Source organism: Wyeomyia smithii, chromosome 2 (assembly GCF_029784165.1).
Source record: "Wyeomyia smithii strain HCP4-BCI-WySm-NY-G18 chromosome 2, ASM2978416v1, whole genome shotgun sequence".
Classification (NCBI taxonomy): domain Eukaryota; kingdom Metazoa; phylum Arthropoda; class Insecta; order Diptera; family Culicidae; genus Wyeomyia; species Wyeomyia smithii.
The window spans coordinates 262286732-262303544 of NC_073695.1; the positions used below are offsets into that span (position 1 = coordinate 262286732).

The 16813-nt window shown below is 40.4% G+C and overlaps 1 protein-coding gene and 1 pseudogene across 1 annotated transcript; both read right to left on the reverse strand.

Moving 5' to 3' along the window:
* Positions 1-280: 280 nt before the first annotated feature.
* Positions 281-2256, reverse strand: LOC129723710 (glutactin-like). Its single transcript, XM_055678085.1, has 5 exons — positions 2044-2256; positions 1853-1987; positions 911-1798; positions 542-854; positions 281-477 (listed from the first exon to the last, which is right to left on the reverse strand). The coding sequence occupies exons 1-5, from the start codon at positions 2245-2247 to the stop codon at positions 305-307; spliced, it is 1713 nt and encodes a 570-aa protein (XP_055534060.1). The 5' UTR covers positions 2248-2256; the 3' UTR covers positions 281-304.
* Positions 2257-12587: 10331 nt separating this feature from the next.
* On the reverse strand, positions 12588-14725 carry LOC129723711 (glutactin-like; annotated as a pseudogene).
* Positions 14726-16813: the final 2088 nt, after the last annotated feature.

Consider the following 16813-nt stretch of genomic DNA (forward strand, 5'->3'; position numbering starts at 1 on the left):
AATCTGTTGCTGCGGTCTGTGAAATGATTCTGACCGGATAATATATAAAAAAAATCTTTTTACTATCGTCGCTTCGAATTTTTTCAAATTTTCTATTGTTTCCGTTCTGTTATCTGTATCAGCACCTCAAGATAATTTCTGACTCATTGATAAAGTTGGGCGATGTTTGGTCAACAGTCCATAAGTGCTTGTTTCTTGAAGACTGGCTGTGATTTGCTTGCACAATCTTCGGAGCGAATAGTAAGAAGAGCGATTGATAATATCAACAAGTAACGTATAATTTATTTCTTTCACCATAAACTATTCAAAGTATGGTACGGCAGAACGTCAAAACACCGATGACGATTATGATAAGTTTCGAACCGATGCTACCGGTACCGCTAGTCCGGAATCGAAGAGTAGTTGCCGTAAATTCATTGTAAAAGTTTTTCTTTTCCTCCATGTTTTCGTTAATTGATAAATAAGGACCGTGAAGATCTGCCGAAAAACATAAAACCATACGTTAGCAACAAATTATGACTGTTTGTTTTTCCTTACTCACTTCCAACCGTGGACCAGTACGGAACCGCTTGGGCCGTGGGAACGCCCGTTCTGGCGAAGGAGGTCCAAAGTTGTACCATGGTTTGGGCTATCTTCAACCCATTGTCATCCAGATTCGACCAAGGAAACAGGTAATGGATATCGGCAGCATGATGAACAGCTCCTTCGTAGGGAAACGATATGGAAAGTGGCAAATTTGTCGAGTTGTCTATTGCGTAGTCAAAACTATAAAGATAGGCCCTATTCGAATCGACCGATGCTAATGCTAGAGTATCCACCAGAACTGGTCCTTTGAATGCGTGGTTGCCGCAGATCTTTGAAAAATCGAAACAGAATTATTAAGTTACTAAACTACTCCTGGATTGCTCACATCGGTTAGGCCTAGAACAATTTCCTTCCACTGCATCTGATCGATTTCACTCATTAGAAAATGTTCATGAACTGCATATCCCTGTAGAGTTCCGTCAAGTCTTGTCTGACCGAACTTTTCATGTAGCAATCGTACGAAGGAATGTAAATCCTGGGCTGTGTTTAGCGACTGCGCTATTTCCGGGTGCAGTTCACAGATTTCATTCAGAAAGATTAAACCATCTTGCGAGGTGACTCCCGCAATTACGGATATGTTGGGAAAAGCTTGCGAGAGGTATTTCTTCGGATGCTCAGGAAAAAGCCCAGAGGGCCCACCAACGACCATCGTTGCTCCGGCGACGTAAGGCAATCCTCGGTTAACGATGGCGTCTGTACGATGAAGTTGGAAGGCAATCAGAAGATCCTCGACTGGTGCTTCCAGCAAGCACTGCTCTACGTCATTACCACATCCTAAACGACTGGCAATATCGTAAGCCCCTTCTGTCGGAGTATCACAGATAGCCCATGGTGAGAATACCGATCCCGATTGTATGATTGCTCGATGGAACAAAGGCGTTGGTTTACTGCGAACCAGGGGAGTATGTAGCAGAGCGGAAACTGCCGCTCCTCCAGCAGATTCGCCGAATATTGTAACAACTTGAGGGTTACCACCGAACGAGGCAATGTTCTGCTGCACCCACTCCAATGCTAAAATCATATCCAGAATTCCAACGTTACCGGGAATTTTATCACTCATAGTGGATAAAAATCCCAGTGGACCCAACCGATATTGGATCACCACTAGAACGATGTCCGCTTCCAGCAAATAGTCCGGAGGGTAACCTATTGCGCTGCCAAGAAAAAAGGCGCCCCCGTGAATGGACACCATCACCGGTCGATAAGAGGTTAACTAAAGGTCAAACTGTTTCTTAATTCACTCAACTAATTCGAAGAAAATACTCACATCATTGGAAAACACTGATAGAGTGAGACAATTTTCGTCGATTGCGTTTACATCCGAACCCAACAGTTGGGGACAGCTGATGCCCGGCTTCGTTGCATCTAATGTTCCCTCCCAGCTGATCGTTTTAACTGGAGGCTAAAAAAATTGCTTCAGCTTAACTTTTTCCCAAAGCACTAGCAATATTTTCCTACCTGAAATCGCAAATTCCCCGTTGGAGATTCAGCAAACGGAATTCCTTCAAATGAATAGATCATTCGGTTAGTCCATGCACTGTAGGATATCGATCCGCGAACCGTTCCTAATTCTGGTATGGTTACAACTGGCTGTTGTTCGGTTTGAGCACAGACCAGAATCAGATAACCGAGGAAGAGGCCGGTCTTAAAGAATAGGCTCATTTTCGAAACAATGCTCAATCAATACTGAGAGTAAACAGTTATTGTTTCGTATTTATATGATATGAATATTGGGGTACGCAAAAACCGATTAGCAAAATCGCTGAGATAAGAGTTGATCAATTACGAAATAGGAAATTTAAAAACAGCTGAGAGAGCGTTTCGTGCTCTCGATATCAGAAATCTTATTTTTAGGTGTGATAAGATAAGACATAACGCATCGGAAGCGGGCTTTCACCAGTTACGCAGTTTGCCAGAACAGATAAAAGAAACTGGAGGATCGCCTAGGCCCTTATCGGGACCCCCGAATGACGAAAGTTTCATCACATGCTTGCTTGATAAAACATCGTTCGATTATCTTCTCGTTTGATGCAATTCAAGCGGCCCTGGGGTGTATAGCTTTACACTTTCTCTCTACAAGTTTGTCGTTAAGTATGGTTTTAAATAGGGTAACGACACCATATTTTGCCCACTCAGTGAATCTGGGTAGCTATAACATACTGTAGTTGGGGTAAATGATTAAATGTTACACTTAAAAATTTTTCAATGTTTCGTGTGTTCGAGCGCATTCACTAAAATGAAGTGCACAATTTTCTGTCAAACCATAACGAGTGGCAAAAAAATCTTTGTGGAAAAGTTGGTTCGAGTTCTGGTAGAAAAATTCTTTTAATTCTGTTATATTTCATATCGATCCTAATATAAAGGGAATTATTATGATTAGGATTCCATATTGCGCACTAGCCCCTAAATACGCCCTAGACGAACTGTCATACAGTATATTGATTTCGCAAGTGAACCCAATTTTCGACTCTGTGGGGAAATTGAAAACCCTCTTATAATTAATGTATTTTTAATTGAAAAATAATAAGAATCTACATTCTTAAAAATCATTGATTCTTTGAGTTTTCTTCATTCTATTTGCAGCAACGAACCAATTTCCGCCACTTCATGAACTAATTACATTTCTTGTCCTATGACTTACATTTTGAGTTATAAAGTAGGCAATGTATGTGATTTTTCCGAGGACGGTAATAATCGATACGGGCTGAGGATGTGATATAGACTTAGAAAAAATTTCCCTCGTCCAGACGGGACTCGAACCCGCAATCTACGATGTCTCCGGCATGGTGTTTTGGCCAATTAAACTACTGCCCTACTTTTCCTAAAACCAATAGACTATCTCACCGAATCTCTGTAACCTCACTTTTCTGACAGTTAGTGGTAACTTTGTTTACGTTTTTGAATTTTTGCTTTTTTTTAATGGATCAATCGCGCGCGTAGTGGAAATGCTGCTCAATTTTTAATTGTAGTGGCACCTCAAGCACAACATTTAACCGTCATTTTGATCACAATTGAAATGATCTGCTGTAATTAAGAACACCCTTCTCTATTGCTCTATGCTCCACACACTTCTCGATCAACCACACACAACTTCCACAAAGCAGTGTAAAAGATGAAACTCAATAGCTTTCGCTTCACTCCATGATCTGAGCTCTAGTTTTCTTATCTCGAAGCAAGCACAATACTTCGTTTTCTCTTCTGTCCTTAATTCGAGTTCATCGTCGAGGTAAAAGATACGTACGTAGCATTAACATATATTCTACAGGTAGAATAAACATGTATTGTAGTGCAAATATATATAGATTGTGGAACAATACCATCGTCCCCCGTAGTTTAATTGGTCAAAACACCATACCGGAGACAGGGAGATTGCGGGTGCAAGTCTCGTCGGAATGTGGTATATTTTTTCCAAATCTGTATCATATTTCCAGTTCGCTTATTTTTCGCTTTCCCTACTGCACACATTGTCATCATTTCAAAATTTTTCATATCGTTTGAAATCGCACCGCATGCTGGTCGTTGCCACGATCACGGCTCTCGCTTCGCGAGGGCCACGTGTTTCGAACATGTATTATGCAGGTAAATCAACTGTTGTTTGTGTTCACGAACAGCGACGGTTATATTTTTAGGAACAGTGAATTTTAGGAACAAACATACACATAATACATTGAAATTACTATCTTTACTTTACTGTGTTGGTTAACAGACCGTTCACCGGTCTAGGGTCGAACTAATAAGAGATGTCCAGCTTCTTCTGTTTTGGGCAGCCGTTCTCCAGTCTCCTCGTACACCAGCAGATCGTGCATCTTCTTCCACAGCGTACATTTACCGCGTCTGAGGGCTACCACGGAGTCGACGGCCTCTTCCTGGTTTTCTACTGAAGATAGTTTTGGCGGCTCTCTCGTCAGGCATTTTGGCTACATGTCCAGCACACTGAAGCCTGCCCCGCTGTATTCATTTTATCAGCATGTTTGTGTTGGACAAAAATGACTACCTTAAGATACACACCTTGTTTATACAAGATGATCGTTACCTTCGAACATACGTTACATTGATTTGTTCTTTCTTCATTCTTTCGTTACCCTTGCTATATGAAGTACATGTTTCTTTTATTCGCTCAGCAAACCGCGTGCTTCATTGGTTTTTCATCACAGTTTTCCTTTTGCGTGTGATCCCACGGACTCTGCAGGTGGATTAATTCTACAGGTTATCGGTCCCAGTATCGATTAAGTTAAATCTGGTGAATAAACGTGAAAAGCTGTGTACCGGAATAATCATTATTTTCCGAGGACTGTGTGCGGAGAAAAGGAGCAGATAATAAGATGGCGGAAAGCGTGAAAATTACGTTTGCCAAACTCAACAACAGCAATTATGTATCTTGGAAGTACCGAATGCAAACGATGCTTGAACGAGATGACATTTGAGAAGTTGTTAAAAAGATCAAACCAGAGGAAATTGACGATGCGGCGTTGGAGCTGTGGAATAAAAATGACCGAAAAGCTCGCACGACCATTGCACCTTTCGTGGAGGATAGTCAGTTACGTTTTGTGAAAAAGGCTATAACTGCAAGGGAGATGTGGCAAAATTTGCAATCTCACCACGAGAAAGCAACGATCGGGAACCAGGCGTCACTCCTTCAGCAACTGTGTGGTTTGAATTTGGATGAAAACGGCGATGTAGAAAAACATACCGAGCAGGTGGAGGACTTATTCGAAAGACTCGATAATGCTGGTGTTGAACTGGGGGAGCTGCTACGAATAATAATGCTGTTACGCAGCTTGCCGGCATCGTATAGTAATTTTGTTACCACATTGGAAAATCGACGTCAGGATGAACTTATGATGGATCTTGTGATAGTGCGATTGCGGGATGAATACCAGAAACGCGAAAGCTTATCGGGAAAGCAAGCAGCATCAGAGAAGGCTTCGAAAACGAACGTGTTTCAGAAAACTGAAAGTAAAAAGTGTTTTTACTGCCACCAGTCGGGACATTTCAAAAGAAATTGTCGGAAGTTTCTCGCATCGAAGAAAGAAGAAAACTCGGAGAGGTCGAAGAAACATGCTACAGAGCAACGAGCGAAGCACGTAAAGGCTCAGCCAGTGTCACAGAATCGAGCAGGAAAGAGCAGTTCAGTGTGTGGCGCGGTATGTTTTCTGGCAGGAAATGTAATTCCTGATGCTTGGAACATTGACAGTGGCTGCACTTGTCATATGACGAATGACCGCAGTTTCTTCAACGTATTCAAGAGAGATGTCATAATCGAGGTTACGTTGGCTGATGGAAGCAAAACTAAATCTGCTGGATGTGGCAGTGGCATTGTCTTCGGTGTGAACGATTTGGGAAATCGTGTAGCTATTACACTGGAGAATGTCTTGTACGTGCCTACGTTGGAAGGAGGTCTCATATCAGTCCGGAAATTAGCAGTAAAAGGTTTCAATGTTATCTTCAGAGCGAATCACTGTGAAATTAAATCAACTGATGGTGTTGTTGTTGTGGTCGGTGAGACGGCTGGAAATCAATACAAACTGAAAATAGCAGAGCGTTGCATGGTAGCTACTTCGAAGCACCATGGGCTATGTCCAGTGCTGAGAAAAATCACCGCCTAGAAACTCAAACAGACTGATATCAAGCCAACCTTAGCGTCAAATATCTTTTCTATGCACAATCATAAACTGTAGCTAGACAACGGTCGCTAGACAGATCGAAATGTTGATTTTCGATGAACACGTTTGTTGGTATTCATTCCTCAGTCAAAGTTCACATTCGTTTATATGTTGTCAAAGTTGAAATTCATTATCATCACCACGGAAATGAGAACGAATATCAGTGTCAGTAACTTGTACTGAATATTTGTATTACGTTGAGCTCAGATGCAATATTCAATATTAAATTTCTGGGATTCGACAAGCAACCGACTGACCTAGACCAGTTCATACGTAATTACAGCAGCCATCATAGCATATAATTCATTAAATTTATTTAAGTTATAACGTTTAATACGTTTATTCTAATAAATGATATTTCTCATAAATAAGTTCAATCATAATCACAAACTTATTATTTGAATTCATGAACAATTGATCGGCTAAAGCGACCTGTCTATTGGTGATGATTCTTAGTTTCTTCTGTGTAATTTCATCACCTTTGAATAAACCATGCTCATACGCTTCAGAAGAATGACTAGTACGGATATGCCGGATGATATTCCCGACGTCCAAAACGACTAAGGAATGTTTGCATTCGCTCCCAACATCAATTTGACATCGCCCACGTGCAATCAGCGGTAAAGCAACTTCCTGTAGCGTACGCTTCCCTAAAAGAAGATTTTATATGTTGAAGCACTTTTTACAACGTTGAAAACATATGGACGATAACCATACCTGCACAAAGCTTTCTAGTTTTGATAATATCGTTATTACGAGAAGAGCTTCCAGTTGGTATTGCTATCCATTTCAGATTATTTTCGAAATAAAAAAAATGTAACTGCACTTCAAAAAATATCAGTACCTCAAATCGAAATTGATTTTTTTGCCTTTGAGTTTCATTTTCACGGTTGCTATTTTTGAATTGATAGATGAACCAATCCGAATATCTTCTGTTTCGTTCTTGTTGGGTATTATATTCATTTTGAGACGTCAAGTAACGATGAACACTTTTGTTTACATCGCATATCGGATAGTGAAACCGATTGTCATGGTAATATGTATCACCTACACGACGAAAAAGCATAGTTTCAATGTTGTGAAACTCATTTGATAATTTTAACCACTGGCTATGTCAACACACTTGGCATCGTAGAATGGGACACCGGAGCGTGGATGTTATAAGCGATATACAGTCTAAGGGATTGGCGAATGGTATGTCGTTGACAGATTGTGGAGAGCGGATCATGTGCGAATGTTGCCTCAAAGGAAAATTAACACGAAATCCTTTTCCTCAAATAATAAAGCGTCAGTCAAAGCAGCCTCTAGATCTCATACACACCGATCTCAGCGGTCCTATGGAAAACCTGACACCAAGTGGCAATAAGTATTTTATGGTCGTTATCGACGATTATAGCCGGTTTTGTGTAGTATTTTTGCTAAAGGCTAAGAGTGAAGCTGCTGACAAAATAATAGAGTACGTACGTTGGGCGGAAAATTTGTTTGGTCGCAAAGTTAAAGTTGTGCGATCAGATGGTGGTGGAGAATATACCTGCGAAAGACTGAAGGAATTTAATAAAGCTGAGGGGATCAGAGCACAGTATACAACTCCGTACTCACCTCAGTCCAACGGTACAGCTGAAAGGAAAAATCGAACGCTACAAGAAATGGCAAATTGTATGCTATTGGATGCAGACATGTATAAACGCTTTTGGGGAGAAGCAGTTCTTACAGCTGCCTATATCCAAAACCGAATGCCATCGAAAGCAGTAGACCGTTCTCCGTTTGAGTTGTGGACCGGATCAAAGCCGGATCTTTCGAAACTGCGTATTTTCGGATGTCACGCTTATGTGCACATTCCAGACGTAAAAAGGAAGAAGTTCCAGCCAAAAGCACAAAAGTTGGTCTTTTTGGGATACGCTGATAATCATAAAGCGTATCGTTTCGTGGATTGTGAAACTGATAAGATTGTTATTAGTCGAGATGCACATTTTTTGGAATTAGGCAATGGATAAGAGCAACAAGAGGAGAAGATGATGGAACCAGAGACTGAACAGAAAGCTAAATCGGATACTGAAAACGGAAACCAAAATGAAATATTTATAAATAATGGTCATCAGGAAGCGGTAGAGCTTGATACTCGTGAGGATTCGGTGTATGAAGATGCGAGTGACACTAGTGATTTTCTTGGTTATGACGATTACGAAGCAGAACAATCAATGAGGAGAGAGGACCGGCATGGACGTGGAGTATTACCAAGTAGATACGATGATTTCATTGTCGGACAAGTATCGAGTGCTGAAGAACCCTACGACTTCGAAGAAGCCATGGCTGTTCCCGAATGGAAGGAAGCAATGCGTGAGGAAATGAAAGCACATGAGATAAACAAAACGTGGAGCCTTGTTGTTTTACCTATAGGAAAAAGAACTATTGGATCAAAATGGGTATTCAAGCTAAAAAGAGATGAAACAGGAACAGTGGTCAAGCATAAGGCGCGTATTGTAGCTCAGGGCTACGCACAAGCTTTTGGGATCGATTACTCGGAAGTATTCGCTCCAGTCACTCGTCAGTCGACTCTTCGTGCGCTATTGGCTGTTGCAGCTAAACAAAAGCTGTTGTTAAAGCAATATGATGTAAAAACGGCGTATTTAAATGGTACGATCGAAGAGGAGCTGTATATGAGGCAGCCTCCTGGGTTTGAAGTAGCAGAACAAGGTATCGTATGCAAGTTACAAAGAAGTATATACGGGCTCAAACAATCTGCACGTTGTTGGAATAAGGCACTACACGCAGTTTTACTCGAGCTTAAATTTTCTCAATGTGATTCCGATTCGTGCCTCTACGTACGTCAGAATGCTGGTGTTACAATCTATTTGCTTGTGTATGTTGATGATTTGTTAATGGGATGCGTCGATTAATCAGAAATCGATAAAATTTTCATTGAATTAAGAAAAAGATTTGACATTACGTCACTTGTTTTGTAAGACATTTTCTCGGTTTCGAAATTAAGAAAGTTGGCGATTATTACACGTTACGTTTAACAGCCTATATTGAAAACCTCATCAAAAAATTTAGGATGCAGAATGCTCATTCTGCACGGACGCCGATGGATCCTGGTTACACCACAGCGAACGACAATAGCGAAATGTTTACTGATACGACTCTATATAGAAGTTTAATTGGAGCACTATTATACCTGGCTGTGAATGCAAGGATTGCAAGGCTAGTGTGGGCTTGCTTGGTAGAAAGGTGAGTGAGCCGAATACGAGTGATTGGTCCGCAGCAAAAAGGATTTTACGATATCTGAATTCGACAAAAGACTACAAGTTGACGTTTGGTCCTAGAGATGGTTGGAATTTGGTTGGTTATTCAGACTCGGATTGGGCTGGAGATAGGCAGACTCGACGTTCTACAACGGGAGTAGTGTTCTTTTTCGGTGGTGGGCCACTCTTATGGTTGAGCAAAGGCCAAGATAGCGTTGCTTTGTCTTCTTTAGAGGCAGAGTACAATGCACTCACGGTAGCCTGTCAGGAGGCAGTCTGGCTACGACGTTTGTTACGGGATTTAAACGAACCGCAGAGTGATGCAACGATCATCAATGAAGACAACCAAGGATGTCTTAGCTTTGCTAAAGCGGAACGGATCAGCGGTCGTGTTAAACACATCGATACAAAAAGTTTCTACATTCGTGAGCTTTGCAAACGGCAAGAAGTGAAACTTATCTTTTGTCCTACAGGTGACATGATTGCGGATGCACTTACGAAGCCTTTGAGACCAGCATTGCTGAAGAAATTTGTGGATTCAGTGGGACTATCTGACTAACTGTCGGTAGTCATTCAGGAGGAGTGTTGGACAAAAATGACTACCTTAAGATACACACCTTGTTTATAGTATGATCGTTACCTTGTTTATAGTATGATCGTTACCTTCGAACATACGTTACATTGATTTGTTCTTTCTTCATTCTTTCGTTACCCTTGCTATATGAAATACACGTTTCTTTTATTCGCTCAGCAAACCGCGTGCTTTGATTTCGTTGAAAATTTAAGATCCTCCTTTAATGGTTTCATTTGACGTCACGGCCTTATTTCCTAGCGTTCCAGTGAATGAAACCTTAAACCTTTTAGAGGACTGGCTTCTTTCCCAATATTTTGATAATACTTGGAAAAAGAAAGTTGACAGTTTGTTGAAACTTTCACGCCTTTGCATGAAAGAAAACTACTTCACATTTCGTGGTAAATTTTACAAACAGACTAAAGGCTAATGGGGAATCCTCTTTCTCCCTTTCTATGTGAGCTCTTCATGGCAAATATAGAAAGTACATTAGAGAAGAGGAACATCTTACCGATTCGATGGTGGAGGTATGTGGATGATATTTTTTGTATTTTGAAAAGGGCGGATCTTGAAACTTTTTTCATATCCCTTAATAATACCCATAAATATATAAACTTCACAATTGAAAAAGAACTTAACAACAGACTCCCTTTCTTGGACGTCGTTGTAGTCAGAAAGTCTACGGACTTGGAATTTGAAATCTATCGGAAACCCACGAATACAAAACGGGTAATACCTAACACTTCAAACCATCCCTTCCAGCATAAAATGGCATCCTTCCATCATATGATCCACCGCATGGAAACTTTACCTCTAAGTGAAGTAGCCAAGCAAAAGGAACTGGAATATATTTTCGAAATTGCTAAACTTAATGGCTACAATAAAAGTATCATTCAAGCCATTGTTGATAAAAAGAAGCGTGCTCAAATTCGGAAATCTTTTACAACACTCACCCCAATAACAGAAGATCTGAAAAGGGTAGCCATTGAATATGACGTTAACTTGACACGCCCACTTCGTTCAAAATTTAGAAAATTTGGGATGGATATTGTCTACACTAGTAGAAATACCCAACTCAAAACAAAATTAGGGTCTACCAAAGACCCTATTGATACCCTGAACAAAGCTGGAATTTATAAAATTGCATGCAGTCACTGTGACATGGTTTACATTGGACAAACAAAACGCAACCTAGGGATACGTTTCAAAGAACATTTCGCAGAAGTGACCAAAGCAAGTAAAGTTTCAACAAATGCCTCACCACACCATTTCAAATCAAAAGTGGCTGAACATATTTTTAACGAGGAACATCCACTAACTTCGGATAACATTCACCTCCTTCGCCCCGTTAATAATTTATGGAAATTAGACGTAGCTGAAAGTTTTGAAATTTATAAACAACACTCATGCACGCTTCTCAATAAAGACGCAGGTAATCACCCCTCATGGCTATTCAATCTGCTTCCCAAAAACCCCAGACATGGTACGGTAAACAATCGACCGCATAATTCCCTACCTAACTCCAATTAAGGGTGCTAAATTTTCATTTTTACCTTCTACAAATGAAAAAAAAAAAAAACAGGATTTGCGCTTTGCTCTTTACCAGTCCACATAAGCACTGAGGAAGACTGTGTGTCACAGTCGAAATATATATTTGCGGACTGAATTTCAATATTTATTTCCAAAAAATTTTGTAGAGTATAACGGAAACCGATAACTATTTCTTTGATTGATCTAAAAGTTGATCCGCCCTTTACTGTCGCCTGTTTACGAAAAATTTCGCAAATAAGCCCGTTGCTTCAAAACAATGTAAAGGGCCTAGTTCCAATATATCTTTTGTTTTGGGTAAACTGCTTCATCGCCCTTCACTAAAAGCTTGATTTAAATAATTTTATCGATTTATACAAAAGAAAGGATTCTTGCCATGAATTTCGTAAGTCTTTTAGAAACCAATAGTGTAATAAAACCATTTGTTTACATTTTGTTAGTTGCGCGCTAATCGCGAATCGCTCCGGATATGTTGAAATGAAAATGAATCCATTGAGTCAATGGAGTTGTATAGGAAAATCATTTTTTTTAGTAAAAATGGATTTTATATAGCAAAAGTGCGTACTTGAAAGTTAGAATAATATAAAAAAGGGTAACTTATAGCAGTTTTTCCGGTCATTAAGCAAAATGCTCGTGGGAATTTCGATTTTACTACCACTACAGCGCCATCTCTTAGCATTGAACATTTTTTCGGGTGTCCCATTATTAATAATTGCTACGGAGTTAGCCTAACAATACTGGAGAAGCGGTTGCTCTATTGATTCATCTCATCTTCACTTCGTTTTTTCAGATTTATCAAAAAGGTGGCGCTACTGACAAGTTGAGATTCAGAGTTGAATGGAAATTTAGCTTACTATTTATAGTGTTCACTATTTAAATGTGTTATTTAAGGGCAATTTCGGTTTAGGTTTTCAATTTAAGGCAGTAAAAATACTATTGAATACTCGAAAAGGCACTGAATGATGCTGATGCTGACTGATAGTGGAAGATTTATTTACACGAATTTTATTTTACACGAAACAATGGCACTCACATGAGCTCGCAAACTTAACGTAACATGAGACAACAACGGAACGGTAGTGAAGTTGTTTTACCCAGATAGTGAGATATTTTGGTAGAAGATTTAGAGCAGCCTTTGAAGAAATGCCAGCGCGAAGATCAACAGCATCGATGAAATTGAGGCTCGCGCAGAACCAAATCCCCACTGTCTGAATTTCAGTGTACTTGCGGTAAACTCGTTTAGGTAGAAGTTCACCATTTCACTTTTTTCGTCAATTTTAAGATAAGGTCCAAACAAGCCTGCGGTTAAAATACAATATTTTTAGTGTAGATAAAAATATACTTATTGGTGGAGAACTTACGCTCAGCAGGTGACCAGTAGGGTACGTTTTGGGCCGAAGGAACACCCCGGATGGCAAATGAGGTCCACAGCCGGACCATAGTTTTTGCAATTTGGGTATCTTTTTCGTTTAGCTCATCCATTGGAAATAGATAGATCAGATCGTCACCGTGATGTACAATTCCTTCATATGGGAATTCGATCGACACATTTCGGTTTGGTCGAAAATTCGAATAATCGAAGCTGTATAGAAAAACGTTGCTCGGGTTGACTCGAGAGAAAGCTTGTATGTCGATCATCAGCGGTGCTTTGATACCGTGAGCACCACAAATCTGCAGGATAGAATTGGTTAGTTACCTTAGCACTGCCGGTGTAATGGTTTCTTACGTCTGTCAAACCCAAAACGACTTCCTTCCACTTCATTTCGTCAACAAAATTATGCAGGTAGTTTAATTCGAAATTATAATAGTCCAGAGCACCGTCGAATTTATTTTGGCCAAATTTCTCCAAAATCAAACGGATAAAAGCTAAAAGATCATGGCCATTGTTCATATTGTTGAGTTCTTTGGGATGTAATTCGCAGATTTCACTCAACAAAAAGAGACCATCCTGGGACGTGGAGCCGCCCATAATGGAAACTGTTCTGTCGGCATTGGACAAATAGTACTGCGGATGTACTGGAAAAAGATCCGAAGGACCACCCACGACGATGTTGGTTCCTGCTACACTGGGATATCCTTTCTTAGTTATCATATCGGTCCGGTGTGCCTCGAATGCTTGAAGCAATTTATCAGTCGCTGCTTCCTGTAGGCACGTTTCGTATGCTGTTATTGAGCATCCCAGTCTCTTGGCGATATCTAAGGCTCCCTCCAATGGGCTGTCACATATAGCCCAGGGTGAGAATACCGAGCCTGACTGTAAGATTGCTCGATGGAACAATGGCGTTTGTCTACCCCTAACCAAGGGACTATGTAGTAGTGCAGATATGGCCGCCGATCCTGCGGATTCGCCGAATACTGTCACCTGGGAGCTATTTCCACCAAAGTAACCGATGTTGTCTTGTACCCATTCCAGAGCGGTAACCATATCGAGTATTCCAACATTACCGGGAATTTTATCACTCAACGTAGATAGAAAACCGAGAGGACCAAGTCGATATTGAATCACTACCAGTACAACGTTCGACTCCAAGATACTCCGGGCCGTACCGGCTGGCACTTCCCCTAAAAAACCAACCCCCATGAATGTACACCATCACCGGACGAGTCTCTTCCAACTGGAAAAGAATTTTATCTTGCTTGTTTTGATTCGGTTAGTTGGCTTTATAAAACGTTTACTCACGCTGTTTGTGTACACAGATAAGGTTAAACAGTCTTCATTGTTCAAATTGACAAATCGTTCGTTATTCTGCGGACAGGGTATTCCCGGTTGTGATGCGTCCAGTGTTCCATACCAGGTAACAACTTTAGCGGGAGGCTGAAGATTTTTTTTTTTAATTTAATTTGAATTACTTTTACTCCTAAAATTTTGTTCACCTGAAACCTTAGCGCTCCAATTGGAGCTTGAGCGTAGGGAATCGCCTGGTACTGATAGATAGTACGGTTGGTCCATTCGCTATAAACCACTGATCCTTGGGCAGAGCCCAATTGAGGAATCTGAACGATGGAAGCCGCACTTTCAACGCCATCCAATAGTATCCCACCCAACAGAATTGCGATCGTGATAATAGAACACATATCTGCTGCACTCGTAATTAACACCTTCTCCTATTCAGCGATATCGCATAACTGTGGGCCGAGTTGAATTTGGGCACTACTTTTATCGTTCACAAAGCTTCGCTCTTCTTATCATTTCGCCCACCGGAAGACGCTGTCGATACCGGTGTGAAGGTGAGAAATTTCTGCGGAAAGCGGATGATGTGTTTTTGGTCCCATATTTTGGTACATGTAATAGGCTATCACCAAAACGTCAGTTAATGGTGTTCGCTTTAGGTGCAGTGATACGACAGTTTGGCTGATAAGAGGTATCGTCGATTTGTTTTAATCTTATTTACTGGCGTTTTTAATTATTGCAAATGTCATCCGGTATGGAAAAAGTTAGTAGTAATTTCGTTGCCACCCAATTGAAATAATAATATTATTGGATGCACAAGCGATTGGATGTGTTTACATTTCACCCCACATGCTAGAAAGGAGAAAAGTTGTAATGAATAAAAACTACAACTGTCATCAAGGGTATTTTGAATGAGTGTTGAAAATTTTAATGAGATCGGTGCACTAGTTTGGAGGAAACCGAGTGTGTTGACCTCATGGCAAAAAAATGTCAAAAAGTGTTACGGCTAAGTTTGAAATTAAATATCTCGTGTGGCAGGCCATATATTCCAGCAAAATTTTCATCGCGAAAAGTACCGTTAACCAGGAAATTTATGTGCTGCAGTAGAGGTACCTGAAAAATTATCTGTTAGTATTCTTCAAGAAACACAGTTGTTGCCACACACTAGAGCTCCGCTCTGTAGTAAAATATTGGGCAATCGTCAAGCAAAAACTCAAGAAGACACGAATGATAGTTGTCAATGAGATGTAGTGAAAGGGTAACTGGCGTTCTGCGGCAAACGAAGTGACCCAGAAGGCTGTACAAAACTTGAAGGTAGGAGTCAAGAAAAAGGTTCAGCAATTCGCTTTTACCTAAAAGGAAGCTTGAGTCAATTTTTTTTTGTTTTATTCTGTACGAATTGAACTTGACAAAGATACAGGATTTGATTTTTCAATAAAAAAGATGGTTTCGTTTTTGTTTAAAAGTGTGCACGCTGGAAGACAGAGTAATTAATGTAAATCAATGACTATCATGTAGCGAAGCGGAATAATTAAAATAGCGGTTAACTTCACTCATTCTCAATAGGAGTTGCTTTGATGAAGTGTTTCCCTGCTATCTTTAGCGATATCGCTTACCGTGCAACGCGCGTGCTGTTCAAATAAACTGCTGCGTAATTCAATCAATGTTCAATTCGAGAACAACATTCGAATTGTTGTTTATCACATGACAAACATCGGGGTTCCAATGGAAATCGACTTTTCAAATTTCGTTCAGCGCTAGGTATCGAAAGTTTTGTCTTCTCTAAGAAAGTCCTCATGAAAATTCCAGCTATAGTCACCAAATTCCATTCCCACAGATAGGCAGACATTCGAAGCACACTTCTGTTACGTAGCCAGAAATAATATATTTCCTCATCATTATGTCTTACAAACTTCAAGGCGGTATCCGATTAAGTTGAGCGCGATAAACAATGCGAATTTTGTTTGAACACTATTTTCCAATCACCTGGGCGTTCATATCCCCGATGACGATTTTCATGTCCCGTGACGAGCACTGCCGTGAGATGACAAAGGGACGTTAAGGCCATTTTTTCGAAAATGGGTTTTTCATGCCAATTTGTTCATTATTCGAAAACCTATCTTTTGGTGTCTTCCTGTTTGTTGTTACTTATTCGTACGTTGTGTAAAATAAAAAAAAAAACAAAGTGACGTAGGCACCCATTTTAATACAAATTCATTCCGCGTCGAACACTCGACAGAAACTAGTCAGCCTATAGGATTAGTCAGCCTATACACCAGAGAGACGCCGAGACACTCACCGTTAAGGCAACTGTCAACATCAAAACGGGCGAGTTGTATCATTTTGCATTGCTGTTATCCGTTTTGATGTTGACAGTTGCCTTAACGGTGAGTGTCTTGTCATTTCTCTAATGTATAGGTTCGCTATATAGGATAGAGAGAAGACGTAGAACTCACCGTTATGGTAACTGTCACACCAAAACGGCGGGTTACCCCGTCAAAATAAGCTTCGCGATGTTATTTTGCGTGACTTT